This window comes from Primulina huaijiensis, chromosome 2 (genome assembly GCF_012295235.1).
Source record: "Primulina huaijiensis isolate GDHJ02 chromosome 2, ASM1229523v2, whole genome shotgun sequence".
Taxonomy (NCBI): domain Eukaryota; kingdom Viridiplantae; phylum Streptophyta; class Magnoliopsida; order Lamiales; family Gesneriaceae; genus Primulina; species Primulina huaijiensis.
This window is the reverse complement of record NC_133307.1, coordinates 3160324-3183517: the sequence shown is the minus strand read 5'-3', so window position 1 is coordinate 3183517 and position 23194 is coordinate 3160324. Positions and strand designations below refer to the sequence as shown.

General features: G+C 31.8%; 1 protein-coding gene across 1 annotated transcript; it reads left to right on the top strand.

The window, feature by feature from the left end:
* The first annotated feature begins 9008 nt into the window (after positions 1-9008).
* On the top strand, positions 9009-12741 carry LOC140964306 (uncharacterized). Its single transcript, XM_073423975.1, has 6 exons — positions 9009-9367; positions 10659-10857; positions 11113-11185; positions 11509-11558; positions 11956-12069; positions 12322-12741. The coding sequence occupies exons 1-6, from the start codon at positions 9076-9078 to the stop codon at positions 12434-12436; spliced, it is 843 nt and encodes a 280-aa protein (XP_073280076.1). The 5' UTR covers positions 9009-9075; the 3' UTR covers positions 12437-12741.
* Positions 12742-23194: the final 10453 nt, after the last annotated feature.

Genomic DNA, 23194 nt, shown 5'->3' with positions numbered 1-23194 from the left:
AAACAGAAAGTGAGCCGGTGGTAAAAAAGAAGCCGAACAACGGGAAAGGCGGAGGGAAAAAGGCACAACACGTAAGCAGAATGATGCGCCAAAAAAAAAACAAAAGGGTAAAATGAGAACGACACACAAGCAGAACGAAGCACCAAAAAAANTATGTGTTGTGCCTTTCCCCCTCCGCCTTGCCCGTTGTTCGTCTTCTTTTCTACCACCGGCTAACTTTCGGTTTTTTTGGTGCTTCGTTCTGCTTGTGTGTCGTTCTCATTTTACCCNTGGAGGAGAGAAGAAATTTGGGAAGAAAGGGCGAAAGCAGGGAGGAGCTGAAGAAGACAAAGGAAAAGGGAAAACCGATACAACAACTGCGAGACAAACAACTTGCTCTTGACAGCGAATGACTTTGGTTCGTTGGAAGGCCCAGTATATGACACGTGTTTTTTGGGTGACCGGGAACTGTACAAAAACAGGCCNTTGTTGTTTTTAAATATATTGATTTACGATTTTTCCGGCTATTTTGTTTCTGATCTAACGCTTAGCCCCTGCACCCAAATTACCTAGCCTGGGTTTGATATGCGATTTTGTTGTGGTTATTAAAGGGCTTTAGTATATTTGTTATTGACCAAAAGGATTCGATTTCCAATTATTTGTAGCGTTGTTGTTTTTTATGATCGTTTGCTTACGCTTTGCGATTTTTGGGTTTCCCTGGCTGTTTTAACGCTTAGCTCTCTTGGATTTGTTTGAATATGGTGTTCTTCGCTCGGTTTTTTTTTGGAATAACTTGCTTTTTTTCCCGGTTATCTGTTTTAACACTTAGCTCTGGCAGCCAAACCATGTAGGTTTGATTTAATTTAAGAATTATAGTTTCTGTTGTGCTTGTCAAAGGGTTTTAGTATATTTTTTGTTACTCATTTTCAAGATTTGATTTCATTATATTCAACGAACAAACCCACTTAAAATATTTTATTTATTTCTATTTTCCTTATAGAGAAAAAGGTTGGCTCCCTCTATTTTTACAAGGAAAAAATACAATACGCTTAGGAAACATTGAAAAACTCAAGCTCAGATTGCTTTATGATTTCGGGATATAAATTATTTTGTTTGCTAGCCCACTACTGACTTGTTATATTGCTTAGCTTAACTAATTTATTATTTTGTTGACATATGTAGGTTCGATTTGAATTTGCTACGTTGAAGTAGCTGTTTTTTCATTAAGAAGCTTAAAACCTATGGCGATTTCTTCTACTCGCACTGCGCACAGGTTGGATCTTTTATTCCTGAGTTATTAGTTCATCTTCTATCACTCTTACTTTGTTGCTATATATGTTGGTTTTTTTGTTCATGTTTGTTATTATTATTTTGTAATAGAGAGCTTTTATTTATTATCTTTTGTGTTGCTAAATCATAGTTCATAGCCCAATTTGTTTTTGGTTTTACCTTGTCATAGACAGCTTTATTTTACATTTTTTAATATTAGCGGGCTAATCTACTTATATGAAAGCGGCAATAATTTGTATTTGGCCAGTTTCTGTACGTTAGCCGGTTAAAAGCCCAAACACGCGTCGTACGTTTCTTTCTCCGCTAATCAATAGTTTGTGCTGTCATTAGGAGGTCGGTTGATTCTGCCCATCTCTTCCTCCTTTCTCATCGGTATCTTTTTGCTTTCCTTTTTCTTTGGTTGTTGCATTTGTTGTTCGGTTTTTTCCAATTCTCAATCTCCTTGTGCTCATTCCTCCTTGAATTTTTCGTTTGCCGTTCGATCTTCTCGCCCGAGCGCCAGAAAACGTCAACAGGTGCGTGATCCCCTTCGTTCTCTTTGTCCTTGATTATTATATGCTGTCCGGCTTTGATTATGCTATCTTTTGTGTTTCTACGCTCTTGTATCTATATTAATCGTGTTCGTGTTGGAGAAGACGTCGACAGCCGTGTTATCCCCTGCTTTTTCTTTGGTTTTGAATATGTTGTTCTTCATGTTTTTTCCCTTCTTTCAGCTATATTGACCCCCTTGGTTCTCTTCGGCTTAGATTAAGCTGTTCTTCATGTGCTTTTCCCCTTTTGTAGCTATATTTCTAAGCGTGTTGGAAAGTGTTGCTCGGTAACCTGGAATGACTTATTTTGGTGTCGTTCCCCGGTTTCTTTGTAGAGGTCCCTTGGACCCTCTCGCGAGGACAGATCTTACGCCTCTGTGGACGATACGGTAAAAATAATTTCGTGCAAGTAATTTCATTTTATATGTTTACTGCATGTTTATATGTATAAATTTGCATCAGTAAAATAGATTTGTTTGTCAGGGAAAATCAGAAGATATTAGATGTTCTCGATGCAGAGCTGGAGAAAGCTAGGCAGAGAGGATTTGTGCCTAAGCATCTCTCAGAAAACAGCCGAAATAATGCAAAGAAAAGACTTTTGGCTATGATAGGGATTGTTATAACTTTTGGACACAAGAACAACAGAGATGTAATTTGTAAGGCCTGGATGCCTACTGGTGAGTCATATCATATGGCCTAAAATATGGATCTTTTTCTAGCATAGATCGTTGGATAAATGAGTCCACGTCACCTTGCTTCATGAGATTTGATAATTTAAAATTTATTCAATGCAGGTGCTGCTCTGAAGATAATGGAGAAAGGAAAAGGCATTGTCATAAGGTTTTTGTTAGGAAGGAGGTCTATATGATGCTGATTAAAAATTGTCTCAAGGTTTTCTTAAGCTGCTGAATTTGATTGGTTTTACTAAGCAATTGAGTTCCAATCATGGAGATAATTTAGAGAGGGAGGTAGACAATAAAAATACACATACTGATGACTTCATTATTCTTGTATGTTTGAGTTTCCCATTTGTAATTTTACTTGGTTATGATTGTTGGTTTCCTTTTGCACACGGAACGTCTGTGCTGCTAATTACTTGAATGTTGTCAGCAAAAGAACATTCATATTGTTAATTTGGCTTTTATGATTTCAAAAATGAACTTTCTTTTTCGAATGGATATTTACCTTATTTATGTTCCACGACCACGACTTTTATTTTACATTCCACCTGATCATATTTAAAAATATTCATAAATTTCAACAAACCTTATCGTACACGTTAACGTAATTTAGCTCACTTTAACTTTCGCTCCCAAAACCCCACTCCCACGAAGCGTGTTAGCTCAAAATTTAAACGGGTTCGTACACTGGTTTTAAATAAATATTTAATTGGATAAAATAGTTTCAAATTATATGTAATTGCACAGCTAAATTTATTAACTAAAAAAATCAAATATAACATTGTAATAAAGCTATCGTCCCAAAAACTTGTATTAAATAATTATAGATATCTAAAGTTTGCCATGTGTTTCTACGTTTTCAATTAATTTTTTTTAAAATAAAAATACCAGTTAATATAACTTAGGTTATAGAATATATTAACCTATATTTAAGTAAATATTAAATTACCCAGTTAGATAATATGATTTTATATTAACATGTTTTTTTTCTTCTTAGACTTTATTTATCTTATTCACATAACATCAATATCTTTATTCCATCTACTCCTAGCTAATTATTGTTGCATTCATTGTATAAAAATTTATATAATTTTACTATTTTTAACTTTTTCTAAAGTTGGTAGATAATTATAAATCATTATAAAATATCTATTTTAAAAAAATGATAATATTCTCATTTTCTAACTTATACGGTCAATATTGAAATAAAAATAGGTATAAAAAATGTATGTGCGGCAGAATCAAATTGTAGACCGAGTTAGTAACGACACTATTACCTTATTAATATATTATCCAACAGATTTGACTATTTACTTAACGCTTCTTACTCTTACTTTGATTCATTAATTTCTTTCAGCTGTCATTAGCTTTAATATCCAATAAATTAAATCACATTTGATATTTTTAAATGTCGAAAAACGAAGACGTTCATAAATCAACTAACACAAATACAGTTAAACATGGAAACCTTATACTTGTTATCATTCATTCAATANCATGACAATAATATCTTCTTTCTCTCTATTCATAACTAATTACAGTTGCATTCTTTATATAAAATATTTATATAATTCTATTATTTGTAGCTTCTTCCTAAGTTTGTAGCATGTCACCCATCCCTTTCTTATTAACCACACAGGTATTGTTATTTTTAAATTTAGCTAAGTACATAAATTCTTTTCATTACGAAAACATCCATACGATTTCAAAAATGTTCTATTATTTATAACAATGTTCATTTAATTGACGCGTGACATGAACAAATGATTACTAGCTTTTTTTAACAGCAAAGATGTCAAAAATACACCAAATGTTGTGGTGACTCAGGTTTCTAAGTAAAAATTATAGCTTGTAATTTGCCACCTGTCAGCAAGTACAAGTGACTAATATACTTTTATTACAATCGACAAAAACAACCAAGCCATTTATTATAAATTATCTATAACTCCACACATTTCGTATAATATATGAAAATTCGCTTGACACCCTCTATCTTACTTTATATATACTTATATGCTTAATTACCTAATGCTTAACATACTTGGTATGTTATAATTTCTCAATGCCCATCTTTTGCTAACTACAGATTCAACATATAAATCAAATTCAATGGAAAACAATCCTTATTGTACATGTGTCGAATGTGCACAATGTTAATACAAATATCTATTTCAGAAAGAAGTTGAAGAACTAAAAAGAATATTTTATTCCAACCCTGTATGGGTCATCATCTTACGAAGAGTGCTTAACATGGAATCAAAGTTGTTGCTCCTGCTAGACTATGCAACAGACATTAAGATAACCCTAAATACCAACGAGCTCCATCAAAATTCAAAACAATCATGCACATCAAATGCATAATAAACCTTTATCTTATAGTATCAAAAATGCTTAGTCGTTATACATGTACGTAAACACATTATAAACTTTAGATTAATACGAGCTCAAAACAATTTTTATTCATATACTTTAATTTCTTTTATTAGCACATCATTGTTATCTTTTTTATTCAGCTGTATCATAAATTAACATTAACTTTTATGTTTATATGTCATAAAAAAACCTCCAGTTACAAAATTCATAAATCCATCAACTAAATTCTAAAAAAGAAAGTTAAACATATTGAAATCATGTCTAGCTACATTAACAGTTTTTCAAATTTCTTTTATTACCCTAAAATTTTTTGTGCTCCTATTGATTGTTTAATAGCTCATGTTACAACTTATATTTAAGTTAAAGTTACCACATTCATAAATTCATTGGCGTCAAAAATATCATTAAATGTAACACCCTTACAACTAATACCAAAATACGAATACTCTATTTTCAAATTTATAATAACTTATTTATAAAGTAGATCTTTCATTATATTTAAGATAAAACAATACATTTTTATTCAATTTACAACATGTTATTAAACTTCTCCTATTTGAACATCAATTCAATCTTTTTTCTAATCATTTTTATTTTTATAAATTATTTGTTTTTCATATTTTTCACTTTGTTAAACCCATGTCAATTTATAATAATAACCGTTTGAATACAAATATAGAAGAACATAAAAAAATACTATGCTCACAAATATAAACACATAATTAGTAATTCTAAAAAAAATATAAATACTCATATGTTATACTATAAACTTGGTTAGAACACCTCAAGAATTGAGGTGTCCATACCTAGTATATAATAATGTTTGAATAAATATATATTTAGGATTTTATTATTAGTTTTTCATGGTTTTTTAAAAAAATTATCATGGTTATGTGTTTTTTAAAAAATTCAGCAAGCCACTGTGAAATTGAAAGGCAAGGAGAACAAAATAAAGATTAATGCATTAATTCAAGCTAGCATAATCGTTGATATAATGACTCGTGTTTTGTCACACTAACACTATTAACGTCGATATTACCCTATACGTTGAGACATGTATTCTCATTAACCGGCCCGTCTCATGAGATTCTTAATTATTTTATTTTAAAAAAAATTATATCGAAAAGTTCAAATCTTGTGCCAACAAAAATGTTCTAAATTATAAAACTATAATCATTTTAATAATTAATATACAAGATAGATTAAACTGTGAAAAAGAATTTAAAAAATAAAAATATATAATTAATAATGATATAGATGATATTGTATCGACACTGTACAGAAATTGTTTATATGAATGATATGAAATTTATTTCGTATCGAAATTTTAATAGAGTGTCGATTTTTTTTCCTTCCTATAATGAGATTTATTGTATATGTTTTTTAAATTTTGTTTAGTATTTCGATATATACAAAAATACAGAAAAATTTCAAATATCAAAATGAACAAAATTCTTATAAATTATAAAATTATACTGCTTTTAAGTAATTAATATAAAAATAGATTAAAACGTGAAAATGGGTTTATAAAACAAATAAAAAATAAAATTAATAATGGTAGAGACTGTAATATATCGATATCGTACCAAAATTATTGATATGAATGGTATGGAATAAATTATACCAAAATTTTGATATGATATCTGTATATTTTATTTCTTATAACGAAGTTTTGATATGATATACGATTTTCTTCGAAAGTATATTTGGTAACGAAATTTTGATACGATATCTGTATATTTTTTTTTTTCTTATAACGAAATTTTTGATATGATATTAGGTTTTCTTCGAAAATTTCGAAGTAGTGCACTGAATCACCCATATACCAAATAATTTTTTCGATAAAACCACAAATATTTGATTATATATAACAATAACATTATAATTTATGTCAACATAAAAAGTAATATTTTTAGTATAAAAAATAATATTTTTTCATAGATGACCCAAATAAGATATCTGTCTCACAAAATACGACTCGTGAGACCGTTTCACACAAGTTTTTGCCTTGAAAAGACATGAGAGTAAATTTTTATTAAATTTATCATTTAATTTTTACGGTAGTTTGATAAAGCATATAAAAAGTAAAAACACTATAATTTGATAAAACTTTTGAAAAAGTAATACAATCTAATTTTTTTTTTTTAAAAAAAACTTCATTCTTCTTATTCACTATGATTTCAATTTTAAATATCTTTTTGAAATTTTTTATAAATTAAATTTTTTTAGGAGATAAAACAGATTTTGGGCAAATATTTATTTTGGTTCCCCATCTCTATCTCCATCCTCGATCAATTATTTTTTTAAGAAAGTTATATCCTTCTCAAGTGTATTGAAATTTCTCATGTTCGATCAATGTCAAAGATTATATGTTTAAAAAATAAAATTAAAAAATGTCAATTTTCCCAAATTATAGAACACACCAACTCTTTTAAAATCGTCTCAAGAGTTATTTTTGTGAGACGCAACTATGAAAAATATTATTTTGATATATCAAAAAAATTTATTTTTTTCATATATATAGATCGGATCGATCCGTCTCAAATATATGAAATCGCTTAACAATAGACCTACTCATTATAAAAATATTCAGTTTTATTTAATAAAAATATAATAAATACATTTTTATTAAATTTGTGTATGATATATAACTAACATAACCTAATAAAATATTTATTATTTTCATCTATATTTTCTAATTTTTTAATAACCATATCACTCATAAGTCATAAAATAAAAATTATAATTAAAAAATCGGTTTTAAATGTTTGAAATTTAATATAATTTATAAATTTTTACAAAAAATCATTTTAAAAAAGAATTCAATATGTATACATCGTCTGCCTAAGGACACTAGCGTATAATTATAATATTTTACGTAATTTATTCGGTATCATCAGCTTCAACCGAAGATTAATGGAGAATTTCCAGCTTGGTTGGTTAAACTTGTAATTGACGATTTTTCGCAATAAAATTACGGGTTTTACTCAAAAAAAAAAAAAAAAACCTAGGATTTTATATATCGGGTCGGGCTAATGGGCTGGGCCCATTAAATCACAAATTAATCTTACATTCTACTTGGATTTAATATTCAAATATGAGGTTAACCCAATTCATTGTTATATAAATATTATTTCTAAAAAAAAACAACAAATCATTGTTATATTTTTCTTAGTTGCACATTAAATAAATCCTCAAACTGACGCAATACCATACAAGCTCTATGTTGTTTTAACCGCAACTGACGCGTTGAATCTGATCACTCTTAACTTTTGTCAGATGAACGAGTCTGTTTTAATTTCTTATTTTCCATTTATGTTAATTTGTTAAACAAGTTTATAACTTTATTTTAATATTAATTGCATCACTTTTTGTTGAAAACATCACACTCGTTAAGTATAGTATTCAATCATTTTCTTTCAATAAGAATTATCAGACCATTGATTCGTGAAAATTTTCAAACTGTTCCATCGTTGGTTGCAAAATATAATTCATCTGAGACAACTAAGTGTTTGACTCATGAAATAATTAATAAACGACGAGATAGTAAATTGAAAAATATAGATAACTAAATTAATTTTTGAATTAAGTTATGATAGAATTCGAGCCAAACTCCGAATGAAATATATACTCGTTCTCTTAAAATAATGATAATATTGAGATTTTGATAATAATTATCCTTATTGAATGGTTAGAAGTACTTAAAGCAAAAATTGCTAAAACCTATATTAATCAAATGAACAAAAATATATTAATTAAAAAATATATATTTTTGGTAAAAATATTAAATAATATATACTATTTTATTAAGTTTGAGACACTTAGAGTAACTAATTTTGGTGTCATGGTCTGTTTTAATAATTATATATATTAATAAAATATTAAAATTTCAATGCAATTTATATGTATTTAAACGAATAGAGTCATTGTTTATTGGAATTTAGATTATAGACTCAATTCTTATGAAGTCATTTTTTTATTATTTTATTATTCAATTTATTTTTTAATTTATATATCTAATTTACAGTATAGTCATTTTTTATTTTTTATAATTATATTTTGATCATAATTTAAATATAAATTAAATTAATTATAAAAAAATATTATATAAATACGCGACGGGTGTACACTAGTATATACGATGCATGTGGCTTGGTGTAGGTATTTTTAAAGTTCGACGAAGTAAACCTAATCCCTGCCCAGCAGTCAAATCCTCCGACTCAATGGGCTCCACCGACCGGACCGCCTCCGCCGCCGTCAAGAAGCGGAAGAGGCAGAAATTTCCGCCGAAGAAATCAACCAGCATGGAGACTAAGAACGAGGTAAAATCTGGTTCCAAGAAAATCAAAAGCAACGGAAAAAAGAAGAATGAGATTGAAGCTAAGGCGGACAAACAGCGGAGATACGACGCCGTCCAACTGGCAACCGCCTCACAGCAGCTGGACTTTTTTGTACACCATTATCAGTCCGGCAATGGCGCGAAGCTTTCGTCCCTCGAGCTTGATTCTCTCAAAGGTGATCTCTCCGCATTCCTTCGTAGAAGAAGAATATGCTTTTTACCTCTTGTATATGTGTTAATTTTGCTACTATTTTCAGTTTAGTTTTTTTTTTTACATTCTAGTGTAATAATGCCACTTTGGTATCATTTGCCTCTGTTCAAAATGCCTCCAAACAAAAGCCATTGTCTTTGATTTTTTGTAAGGCTATGCACAGAATTTCAGTTCAGTTATGAGGGCCTTTTATGTGGTAGAAATCTGATTGATATACCACTCACAATTTATTTTCCATTTCACATGTTTAATGACACATGATACGCATATAAGCTGGATGGAGGAAAGATCAATTGGCCAAAAATTGTGTGTTGTGCTTTGTTATTTCAATTTATTTTTCCATCAACCTATCAAGAATCAAGGCGGAGCAAAATTTCTGTAGTGTGATCTCGCGGTTGATAAGATTATTTGCAGACAATATGCAACTTGGTTCTACACCTCATGCATATCAAAACTGTTAATGGAAGGAGACAATGGAAACAAAATCAACTGAAATGCATGTCAAAACTATTAATTTACACATGCTATGGACTCAGCACCATATGGCAGAGACGCGACCCCCATGCATATCCTAATAGGGCGCCTGACCCTTTCTCGCCTGGTCCTATATGAGCCAACACTTCACAATCTATTGGTCAACCCTAGAGTTCAAAATAAATTTAAATATTCTACTTAACTTACCTCAACAATTTTATTTGCCCTATCAATTTGACGGAAGTGAGGAGGAGGATGAACCATGAATGTGTGGCAATGAGCCTGTATATTTCTCAAATGATTGCTACAACTGAAGGGTTGTGTTGAGTAGGGTTTTTGATTTTGGGATGACTTTTTTAACTTGACCTACGGTCCTACGGTGAGAATTGTTAATCGTAGTTAAAAAGATAATTAATTATAGACATTTTTTTGACAGTGTTCGATTGTTATTTTTAGTTTATTTAATTTAATGATGCTTGGTCAATTTCGTGAAGGGCCTTTCAAGGGGGGTTATGGTTGTAAATATGATCAAAAAGGGTCCGTTCTCCTGTCAGGCTTGGACAATCGATTTAAGTTTTAAAAGACGCCACTGCATTCAAGCTCTAAATGGTAGTTGTGAATAAGTTGCCTAATCGCCTTGGTTCGACACAACCTACTGAAAATGTTTTTCATAAAATGTTGCATGTGGTATTTCTTTCAGAATTTATTTCTTTTCAAAGTGTTTTAACATGAGTTTTGAAGACATTTAATTTACTTTGGCGATGGCAATTTTCCTGGAGCAGAAGCACGCTTTATTGAGCTGTGTCAGGGTCCAGTCCAAAACGCCACCAGCAACTTGGGTGAGCACATGAAGGTTGCTTTTGGATCTTCATGGAAAGAAATGCTTTGTGAAAAGCATATTCAAGAAGGAGAACTTGATCCTGGAAATCCTGCTCTTCTTATGATAAGTCTATCAGCACTAAGGTCACTGGAACTTCTCAGGTTTAATGCTTTTCATCCATTTACTTAAATGCATGTTTTTTGTGGTTTTTGTAAATACGTTTTACTTAGCTTTCTGATAATCCAAAATCATTCTTTATGCAGTGTGATCTGTGTATATAGATATTTCTTCACACATATTCACTCAACCCCAAAGTCCCTCCCATGCAAAATAAATCAGAAACACAGTAATAATCGTTTGTACGCATATATTTTAGATTTTTCAGTGTGAATGACCTGTAAATTTTGCTTTTGAAGGGAACTGCGACCTCTGACAAACGACTGTCATGCTGCTAAGCTATTCTCTAAGCATATGAAGGTTGAGGAACAGGTGCTGAATCTTGCTGTCTGTGAAACATTTATTTGATTAATGACGTGCTTCGCATAGTATGTTCTTTAATTTTGGAATCAAAGCATTTGATCAAAAGAAACACCTTCAGATTTTTGTAAACTATTAGTGTCTCCAAAAGCTTCTTCATAATTGTTCTCATGGTAAACATGTTTTTCAGTATCAATTCCCATTGTAAATGACACTAGTACATGTTGGTTAGCTGCTATGATATCTCTCTCTCTCTGTCTCTCTCAGTAATTCAATTTACACCGATCTCCTAAATTTTCTTATACGAGTATTCTCTTGGTTGGTGATGTTAACAGGTGTCTATGTTAAAGAATCGTGTTAATATTGCTAGTGGGACACCAAGCAGGTGCATGATTCTTGAATTTTATTTACATACTTATCATGATCTCTTATCGCTGCTTTTTCAATTGACTTTACCCTCTCTAGTCTCTACATTTTTCTTTCATTGAAGTTCCTATTGATTTATTGTACTTTTCTTAAGCTTACGGAAATTTCTCTACTTTTGAGTTTTTTAGAACTACTTAGTAGTTTCTGGACTTGGTAAAGTTAGCATTCCATCTGGAATTGTTCCTGTAATCTGGTTTCTATATTTCGAGAATAATATGCCTGGATATATTCAGAGTACTGTGTGTGCACTTATTATATGTAGATAATTTAAGAAAGATCACCGACCAGTATTTAGAAATTTCGTATCGTTTGGCTCCTTCAGTGTTTGTTAATATGCTCGGCCAGTTTTGTTGCAGAATCAAGAAATTAATAGATATGGAAGCATTGGGTTTATCTCGATTAGCAGTGATTGTACTTGACATGCACACGGATGTCAAAGGCTATTCCTTGTTCACCCTCCCTCAAGTCAGGTTTGACTTCTGTTTTAGTTTTCCAGTATATAAGCTGAATAAGATCCCGTAAAATGTTGCCAGGCCATGTGTTAGGCGCAATACATTCGTGTATATTCCTAAATTCCTTGGAAATATGTGATGTTTGTTCGGTTTTATTTTAGGAGAACGATAATGGTTTTTGCAAAATGTATCCAAGCAACAGCTTGCTAGATTGTATGAACATATTTTCCATTCAGAGATCTCATTTATTACCCCTTACTATTTTAACAGAAATGAGTTTTGGGACTTGTATAAGACCTTTCTACATCAACCATTGCTGGCAGGCGACCTACGCATATGTCTATATGGTCCAGTACCCAGCGTTTCAGAGGGAAAGAAGAAGTAGCTGACGAGCTATGTGCATATGAATGTTGACTGATGTGATATCAAATGCATACGGGACTGGAGGAGTCTGACTGTGGGAGTTATAAAAGGTTTTGTGCAATGTGAGAATAAAGCGAAATTGCCCCTTTCCCGAGTACTTAAAATTTTGATGCCCAACATTTAAAAAAAAATTTTTTTTTTGATGCCCCGAAGTTCAGAACATTGCACGAAACTGTTATGTATTATGATAATACTGCATTGGAGAATCTTTGTGAGATCATGCTATTCGGTATTTAGTATTCAGTATTGTTGTGCTGTGAAAGTGTATATCAATTGATTTAAACTTCTATTTTTTCTTTTATATTTACGTTAAAATTTTCCCTTTCAACTGACTTTAACTCGTTGTCTTGCATGAGTTACGGCATGTTAGTCATATGATAGTGTATTTATCTCATTCAGTACATAATACTGTGTTCATATGTTGAGTGGATAGATGATGATCATTCAGTATGTTGGTCTCATGTACTGCAACGTGAGATAATAATATGAAAATAAAGAATAAATTGAACATTGAGATTTATGTAGAAAATCTTCAAAAATTATTACGGTAAAAAACACGGGTGAGATGAAAATAATTCTATTATAATATTTTACGGTGTACGACAACTCATTGTGTTTTCAAAAAAACGCATTTTTTTAATACAAGAAAACAAACGTTTCACAAATATTATGTAACTAAATATCAAATACTATAAGATGAAAGAAAATTCGATGAAGGGTTGAATGAAATGAGATTAATGTGTATTGTGGTTGTCATATGACAGACATTAACTATCATCTGTTAACTTCTGTCAACCTCAACATGGAGATTGAAAATCAAACACATCTCCACTCATCTTTTCAATCTTGTAATTCCTTGCTGCTTACTTTTCTGTTAGGACACTTGAAGATCTACACCACTCAAAATTGTCATGTTCACTGGTTTGGTCAGAACATCAGCTATGTTGTCTTTTGTATAGATCTTTTGCATGTCCACACTTCTTTCTTCTACTACTTCTCGAACAAAGTGAAATTGAACTCCAATGTGTTTAGTCCTGTAATTAAAGGCTAGATTACTTGCGATGTGCAAGGCACTCTGACTGTCACAAAACAAAAGAACATTATCTTGTTTGTGTCTGATCTCCTCCAATAACCTTTTCATCCTTATTGTCTCATTGCAAGCTTGATTAGCTGTCATGTATTCTGCCTTCGTTGTAGATAACGCCACAACTGTTTACAATTTTGAAACCTAGCTTATTGCTCCTCATGCAAGTGTAAACGCATAATCAGTAGTAGATTTCCTCTTATTATGATCACCTGCATAATCTGAATTGACATAGCCCCTGAGTGTAAAATCTAATTTTCCATAACATAATGCAGCATTTGAGATATCCTTAATGTATCTAAGGATCCTCTTAACAGTGCTCCAATGCTCTCGTCCAGGATTCATCATATACTGACTAACTGCTTCCACTACTTGAGCAATGTCTAGTCTTGTACAGATCATGACGAACATCAAACTTTCCACTGCTGATGCATGTGGTTCTCGAGACATCTCCTGTCGATGTATCGAATTCTCGCACTCAAGACGCAACAGAAGTTTTAAAATTTTCGTTTCGACAATCAAAACGTTGCTTAGGCGTCATGTGTTTAAAATTCCATTCATAGGACGTTTAGAATTATAGCTTTGTGTATAGAACGCTGGACTCCAAATTATTCCGGTTTTTAAGCGGAGATAGTAATTTTTGTAATTCCTTACGAACGGTACAATGGATTTGATAATCTAATTAGGTCCACGATCGAAGACTGTCCTCCTCGCTTGGATTGTACTAGAAATCGCAAGCTATTTGTGTATTGAGACTGTAGCATCCGAATAGACTGTGCGATGGCGCGGCGTGAAGCAACAAGGGTTGGCTGAAAATTTTTCCTTGAAAAATCAAGGTGGCCAAAACTAGAAAAGAGGAAAGGAGAGAGCATTGTTGTGTTTTTGTGTGCAAAACTTGTGTTCAAAAATTGTGGTCAAATTGTGACCCTTCATGGTGTATATATAGAAGTTGACTCCTAATCTAATTAGGAGTCCCTCTCCCACAAGGACTCCAAGTCCTTGTGGTACTATGACTCTAATTTCATTATATTAAATTCTTATATTATTATTTATTATATTATGTGTATGTCAAATTTTGATAACACATGATATAATAATAATAATAATAATATATGTACATATTAATAGTCACCACCACTACTACCAATATTTAATTAATAAATTTCAAATTCACTAAATAAATGATTCCGAACTTATTATAACACTGATCGACAATCCGAGAGTGCCGATGTATCAAAGATACAAATATTGTTCATATAATAAAAATTGAAAATTTCGAAAATCAAAATTTTCACTTACCATATTGGACGACTGCCAGTTTAGTGAACTCCTTCACAAAATAAGCAGTTAAACTCTCCTTCTTTAATTACCAATTAAGCTAACTTCTATTTATTCCATCTTATGTAATCAACTTATAAACTCCTTTATAAGATTCATGCTTGATCTACATAAAACTATAGTCGTTAAATTTCAACTCCTTGAACTTTAACTTTCTCAAAGAGAACACAGAATCTGAAACTTGTGTGATTTTCAATGGTTCAGAGATATAACTAGCCATGAGTTCACATCTCCATGTGATTCAGAATGACATTCATTCTTATTCGGGTTTGCCCTAGTTAACCCCATTCTTTTCATCAACTCCTTGATCAAGAATGTCAGAACTCATTTCTGATCGTATCCATCAGATCATGGTAAGAGCGTCTCGTAGCATCGTCTCATGATCTCTAGGTATCACTGATAATGCCTGCAAGAACCTTAAGTCATGATTAGCGTACATTATGATCTCTTCAACACATATATCCCGATCGAATCTACAACCATTGGTATATCGAGAGTTGTATATGAATTTGATAACGATGTGATTTATCTTTGAGTACTAATAGTGATATGATGGTATGTGCAACTAGGAAAACACCTTTCTCTAAAGCACATTTCTTACTTTGGCCAGAGACTCCTTGCACTATTAACTCATTAGATCACATAATATATCTTCACACATGGGCAAACGGTGAATCCCCGACTACAATGCATTTGCTCCTACGTATTTCGAAAATACACCCAACTTCTCCACCTGATGACCTTCAATGGAATCGGTAAACGGATCAAAGTGCATGCTAGTACGTAAAGCCCCTACATTGTCCTGGTCAAATGACTAATTGAAACGTTATTTACTTTTTAACTTTAAAATCCTACTAAAATATTTTTTTTCCCTTTTGTAAACATAAAATTCAAAACACTCATTTAAAACAACTCAACCTTTAAAAATCTTAAATGAATAAAAATTCATAAATCGTCAACCACCAAAATCATACGTCCACTTTTAAAATAATCCAAAACTAGACTTCAAAATAAAGCATAAAATTTCTAAATAAATAATCCTCAAAATCTTTACGTAAAACTTTAAATACTAAGTAAGTGCGGAAAATAAATTTCCTTCGGGAGTGTACTATCGGACATGATCCAATCAAGCGTCGTTGTCTCCCTCAAAATCATCCTCACCTGCAACCATCTAAACTTAGTGAGTCTAATGACTCAGCACGTTCTAACCATACGTAGCAAATAATACACATACAGACACATGTATTAAAATCATACTTTTATTTAAAATAAGCTAGCATAAATTTGTAAGCGTAAATAAATTATAAATCGTTAAATCGTAAAGCTTTCCATCATCGTATATCATTTTTGGGTGAAGTTTGATACTTGAAAATGACTAGCTGTAATCGTATCATCCCGTGGTCGATTGATCAGTCTTAGCTCACCAAGTACATGGGGGCGGGGCGTCATCAACTCTCATCATTGGGCCGTCTCAAAAAAAAAAAAAAAGAAATACGATTGTCGGGCTCTCTCTAGGGCCTTCTCCCGTAAACGGGCTCCCTCTAGGCCTTTTCTCTGATGATATCCCCAATCATATCATATCATATTTGTCACATTCAATTCACATCTTTCAAAATATTTTCCTTTCATTTTATAAAATATTGTATCCTTCAAACTCGTAAAATAACATTTTTCAGGAAAAATCGTACATCCTTTGCATATAGCAGAAAAATATCATATTTTCAACGTAAACATTTTAAAATATTATTTAGCATGTATATGATTCTTCGGGACACTGCCAGACCTTTCAAACCACCGGAGACGTAAAATGACCATTTTACCCTTGGACTCAAAAATTCTCGATTTTGACTTTTTCTTAATTTTCTTGAATCGAACCTATCCCATAGCATCATATGAGCTTAATTTTGAGCTCTAATATTTTTCTTAGATGTAAACCTGATACTTTCGATTTATTGACTTAATAACTAAACCGTGAAGCGTTTTAATCCCGAATTAGTTAATATTAAAATCTCAAATTGAAAACATAGACTTTTCATACATAAAATACCCCCGTGACACATGAACCAACCCCTGTGAACCACGGTTCGAGCCCATACTGTTCCCCTAGCCAAAATCGAGCCCTAAAGCTTCCTAGAACCCCCTCGGCCACATCTATGTCCCGAACCATCGCCAGACCAAACCCTAGCCTAACCCTCCTAGACCATCACAGCCCCTGAACCATGCCTAGCCGCGAACTGAAACCCTCTCCTTCCTCAGCCGCGCACCCCTTCCCTTTTATCATCAAGACGCGCGCACCACGTGGTTCCTAGGGCTTGCAGTTGTTGCCCTCCTTCACCTAGCCTATGTCCAGCCAGCCTTGAGTCCTCCTAACCCTTCAGTCACAGCCACACAGGGCCTGATCCAAGCCCTGGCACTGCCTCCCCTTAGCCAAGGCTACTACAACCCAAGCAATCAAGGAAACCTTAGGTTTTATCTTCTATCCATACGTCTCCTCTATCCATACGTCTCCTAATGCCAACTTCCAGCCATCATTCTTTGCTTAAACGACTCCTTTCCAATCCTTTAATGCCCCCTAATGACATCATTTCCTTTAGAAATCATAACACATCTCAAGAGAGCGTAAAAAGGTCAAATTTCGAAAAATATTCATCCAATCGTCAAATAATTTGATCAATATAATTTTCATACTTCAAAATATAAAACACACATATTTTGATTAGAATGGTGCAAATAGAAGGTTTAAAAACGTGTCTTTGCATTTAAAACGCTCGAAATACGAATACCGAAGCGTTGGAACGTCGGTGACGAACAGAGGACGCTTTCTATTTTTTCTACTGTTTTTTCTTGTCAAAACCCACCAAAAACCCACTTTGAGATGCAAGCGAGTCGGGTGATCGTTGTTGGAAAGAAGAACGAGGAAGAAAATCAAAGAACGAATGAGTAAAAAATCGAAATATTCCCTTGCCAAGAGTCCTAATTCTTGGCCACTTTTCCTTCCAACTTAAGTGATTGAGTGTGTGTTCCAGTGTTTGTGTATGTGTTTAGGTGTTTAGGTGTGTGTGTAAGACTCTTTTAAAAATAATTTAAAAAAGTTACATAAACACTTAAGTAAATGGCTCAATTAACCATAGTTTTTAAATAATTAATTAGGTTCATTAAGATTAATAAAATCATTAAGTCTCAAATTAAAAGATTTAAAAATATCTATTTTCAAAAAAATCCCTTATAAAATACATAATTTCCTTGCTCCCACTAATTAATTTAAATTTGACCTTAAAAATGCAATAATTTTAAAAATATTTAAAATAAATATTTTTTTAACTAAAAAAAAAATTTAGCTTTTAAATCTTAAACACCTTAATCGTCTCAGGTCCTCCGTCCCCGATCACCCCCGATATTCGTCTGAAAATCTTTAAATTACGCAATCGAGAAAAATTACACAATCAATCATTTAGTCACTTAAAATATATCATTCATACATCTAAAATTATTTAATTAAAATATTTTAACAATATAAATAATTTTCATGCATGCGGTTTACGTGGACTGATTTTCGGACGTTACACTAATGGTGTACAACCATAACTGCGGACTATTCCACTCGATAAATGAAAACCACTTGGACAGTCCGAGGGAGGATTGTTCAGTGCATCATCATATGATCACCCATCTGTGTGAATGGATATCTCCATGCTCTTGCTAATGAAACATGGCGTTTACATCACAGATGCTAGTCTCAAGCTGTTGGGTGCAATAATTGTCTCTGCTTGGTAGAGCGATCGAACCGTGGTCCTTGAGCTGCTGTTCGATTTAAAATATTTGAGTTGCACCATTACCACCAGCTATAGATTTTGGTAAAGCGGCAATTGCTCGGTCCTATAATTGGTATCAGAGTCAAGGTCATGGGTTCGATTCTCATTGATTACAAGGAGTGCAATTATTGGAAGGGAGATTGTTGTGTGCAATAATTGTCCCTTCTTGGTAGAGCGATCGAACCGTGGTGCTTGAGCTGTTGTTCGATTTAAAAGATTTGAGTTGCACAATTACCACCAGCTATAGCTTTTGGTAAAGCGGCAAGCGCTCGGTCCTACACAAGCTCAAGCGACCTTTATTCTTGTTTTAGACAGCTGATTCGACTAGGAACCTGTTTAGAATATACAGTACACTTCCTAATGAGTTTCATGATATTACATTGCGAGGCAGACCTCATGGTACCTATTGTATATTCTAAGACTTTATCTATGCTGCTTGCATTGGTATACAAATAAAGTATAATGCTATAATTGAATGAAATCGTAAAATATTATTAAAATAAAGATTGTTTTACATTAGAGTCAATAAAAACTGGAGCCACATGTTATCTTGCTGAGCAGCTACTCTAACATCTTTATCCTCTCTGCTTCACTGCTAGGACACATCTCGGAGAATAACTTGAAGTTTACACGAAGAGAGGTCGATATTGGCTTACTATCTTGCATGTTGAAGTGTTGCAAGACTTTCTCCAAATAATTTTTCTAGGAAAGCCAAATATTTCTGTTACTTCTGTCTCGGTGAACTTGCATCCCTAGAATCTTGTTTGCTGGTCTCAAGTCATTCATATCAAATTCCTTAGCCAAATGTGACTTCAATCATTGGACGTGATCTTTGCTAGGGCCTACTACCAACATGTCATCCACATACAATAGCAAAATGATATAATCATTACCAGATCTCTTGAAATATTTACAAGGATACGCACTCAGTCTGTTGTATCAAGGCTCATGATATAGGAATCAAATTTCTTGTACCAACACATCGGCACCTGTTTGACACCGTACAAAGATTTGTTCAACCTGTAAATCAAGTTCTCTTTGTCTTTTTCTGCAAAATCTTCTGGCCGAAGCATATAGATTTATGCTTCAATAACTCCATGAAAAAACGTCGTTTTCACATCTAGTTGTTCTATATGTAGGTCAAACACCACAGACAATGCCAACACTATTCTTACTTTTCTCGGCCGAACCACAGGAGAAAATATTTAAATGTGTATTTCTTTGATTGATCTACATATAATTAATATGTATTCTTTATTTTTTATTCATCTATTTTTTATTTGTTAGGTACATAGATTTTTATGTTAATCACGATAGATATAACATTTTTCGTACCAAAAAATTGTATTCACATGCATTAGATTTTGTCATATTTCTCATAAACAATAGATTTATCATTAATATATATGTCTTCTTGTTATTTTAGTTTGTGTATTTCGTTAAAATGTTCAAACATTAAATATCTAATATTGTTATTTAGAATCGAGTCAATTGAAATATAATGTCATTTAAATTAAAACATGTTCAAAGTGAATCATTTATAATAATAAAAAAAATTCAATTTCCATAATTTTCTGAATATAATTGTTTATATTATTTAATTCTCAACATTTTTAATGAATAAACTTAATGAGCAGTAAACTTTTTTAAAATCATATTTTAATTCCATTCGAATATGTGATATTTTATTGACAAAAATTTGCTTGGTTTTTTTATGTAAATAATGCATATTCTTCTTCTTCTTCTTATTCTTATTCTTATAACGTAGATATATTCGATTATGTTTTTTTTTTCATTTTATTATAATTTCATATGACGATTTAGGTAATTTGAATCAGTTTTTTTGTCAATCAACACAGATTTCTCAACGCAATATTGTATTGTTTTTCTTCATTTTTTTCCGAACAATAAATTTTTTTATAACATGGGTTCAAATTTTTTTTATAATTTAGAAAAATTTTGTTTGTCACGAGATTTGAACTTTTTGGTATATTTTTTTAAATAAAAAAATTAAAAATCATGTCTCATGAGGCAGGTCTGTTAATGAGATGCTACATTTAGTGTAATACCTCAATCATATATCTAAGATTACACGTCTCAACACATGGGGTAATATCAATGCTAATAGTGTTAGTGTGACAAAACACGAGTTATTAGATTAACTATTACGTTAGCTTGAATTAATGCATTAATAATTACTTTGTTCTTCTTGCCTTTCAATTTCGCAGTAGTTTGGTGAATTTTTTAAATAACACATAACCATGATAAATTTTTTAAAAATCCATGAAAAACTAATAATAAAATCCTAAATATATATTTATTCAAACATTATTATATATGTTGAAAATCAGCGTTGAAATTATTAAATGTTGAAAATAAGAGTTGTAAATATTGAAAATTAGTGTGTGATGATGTATGTAATGATGTATTTATTTTTGGATTATTTTCAAAGATTCTATAAATAGGTATCTCAATTTGTGAAGAAAAACACAATTGAGTAGACAAAATTTTATAAAGTGTGTAGTTTATGTTAAAAGTAAAAATTTACGGTAAAAAGTAAAAATCTCAAACTCACAAAATATATTAAACTACACACTTTATAAAATTTTGTCCTAATCGATCACATCCTAGTTCAACAATGATGCGAAAAATTATAGAAAATACACATGGTCATCTGCTGAAAGACCAGAAGATCTTTCAAAATAATAAGTTTCAATGCAAAACATGTTCTATTGGAAAACTTATTATATGACCATCATTAGCTAAAATTCAAACTGAATTACCTATGTTTCTTGAACGTATTCAGGGTGATATTTGTGGACCAATTCATCCACCATGTGGACTATTTAGATATTTTATGGTATTGATCGATGTTTCCAACAGATAGTCACATGTATTTTTATTATCAATCTGGAATGTGGCATTTGCAAGATTACTTGCTCAAATAATAAAATTATGGAATCAATTTCCTGATCATACAATCAAGAAAATTAGACTTAATAATGTTCGTGAATTTACTTCCCAAACTTTCAATGATTATTGTATGTCAATGAGAATCACTGTTGAGAATCCTGTTGCTCATGTACATACACAAAATGGATTAGCTGAATCATAGATTAAACGTCTACAACTAATTGCTAGACCAATTATTATGAAAACAAAACTCTCTGTTTCTATATGGGGACATGAAATTTTACATGATGCTGCATTAATTCGCATCGAACCAAGTGCATATCATAAATACTCCCTATTGCAGTTTGTCTTTGGTAAAGAACCAGACATTTCTCATCTGAGAATTTTTGGATGTATGGTATACGTGTCTATTGCACCACCTCAACGAACAAAAATGAGACTTCAAAGAAAGATCGGAATTTATGTTGGTTATGATAGCCCATCAATCATTCGATATCTTAAGCCTGAGACATGCGACATGTTTACAACACGTTTTGCTGATTGTCATTTTAATAAGGAAATCTTCTCAATGTTAGGGAGAGAAAAGAAACATATCGAAAAGAAAATTATATGGTATACATCATCGTTGTTACATCTGGATCCAAGAACTAAGCAACATGAAAAGGATATACAGAAAATTGTGCATTTGCAAAGAATAGCAAATCAAATACCATATGCATTTTCAGAGACAAAAGGGGTCACCAAATCATATATACATGTTGTAAATGCTCCTGCTCGACATGACTGGATAAAATGGAAAAATGTCATCCAGGTTGAATTGGATTCGCTAAATAAACGTAACGTTTTTGGACATTTAGTCCTTACACCTGAAGATGTAAAACCTGTTGGATACAAATGAGTTTTTATTCGAAAGCGAAATGAGAAAAATGAAATAGTAAGATATAAAGTTCGACTTGTTGCACAAGGTTTTTCTCAAAAGCTTGGAATTGATTATGAAGAAAAACGTATTCTCATGTTATGGATCCAATTACGTTTCGGTATTTGATTAGTTTAGCGGTATCTGAAAATTTATAAATGTGTCTTATGGATGTTGTCATAGCTTACTTATACAGATCACTCGATAGTAATATATATAAATCCCTGAAGGATTTAAGATCCATGAAGCACAAAGTTCAAAACATAAAGAATGTTATTCTGTGAAATTGCAAAGATCATTATATGGGTTAAAACAATCCGGTCGAATATGGTATAATAGGCTGAGTGAACACTTAATGAAAAAGAGATATGTTAACAATTCAATATACCCTTACGTCTTCATTAAGAAAACAACATTCAGATGCGTAATTATTGCTGTATATATTGATGATTTAAACATCATTAGAATGAATAAGGAAATTCAAGAAGTTTTGTCGTACTTGAAGGAATAATTTGAAGTGAAAAACCTTGAAAAAACAAAGTATTGTTTGGGTTTGCAAATTGAACAAAAAAAATGTGGAATATTTGTTCACTGGTAAAATTATACAGAAAATGTCATTAAACGTTTTAATATGGGTAAATCAAATCCTTTAAGTAC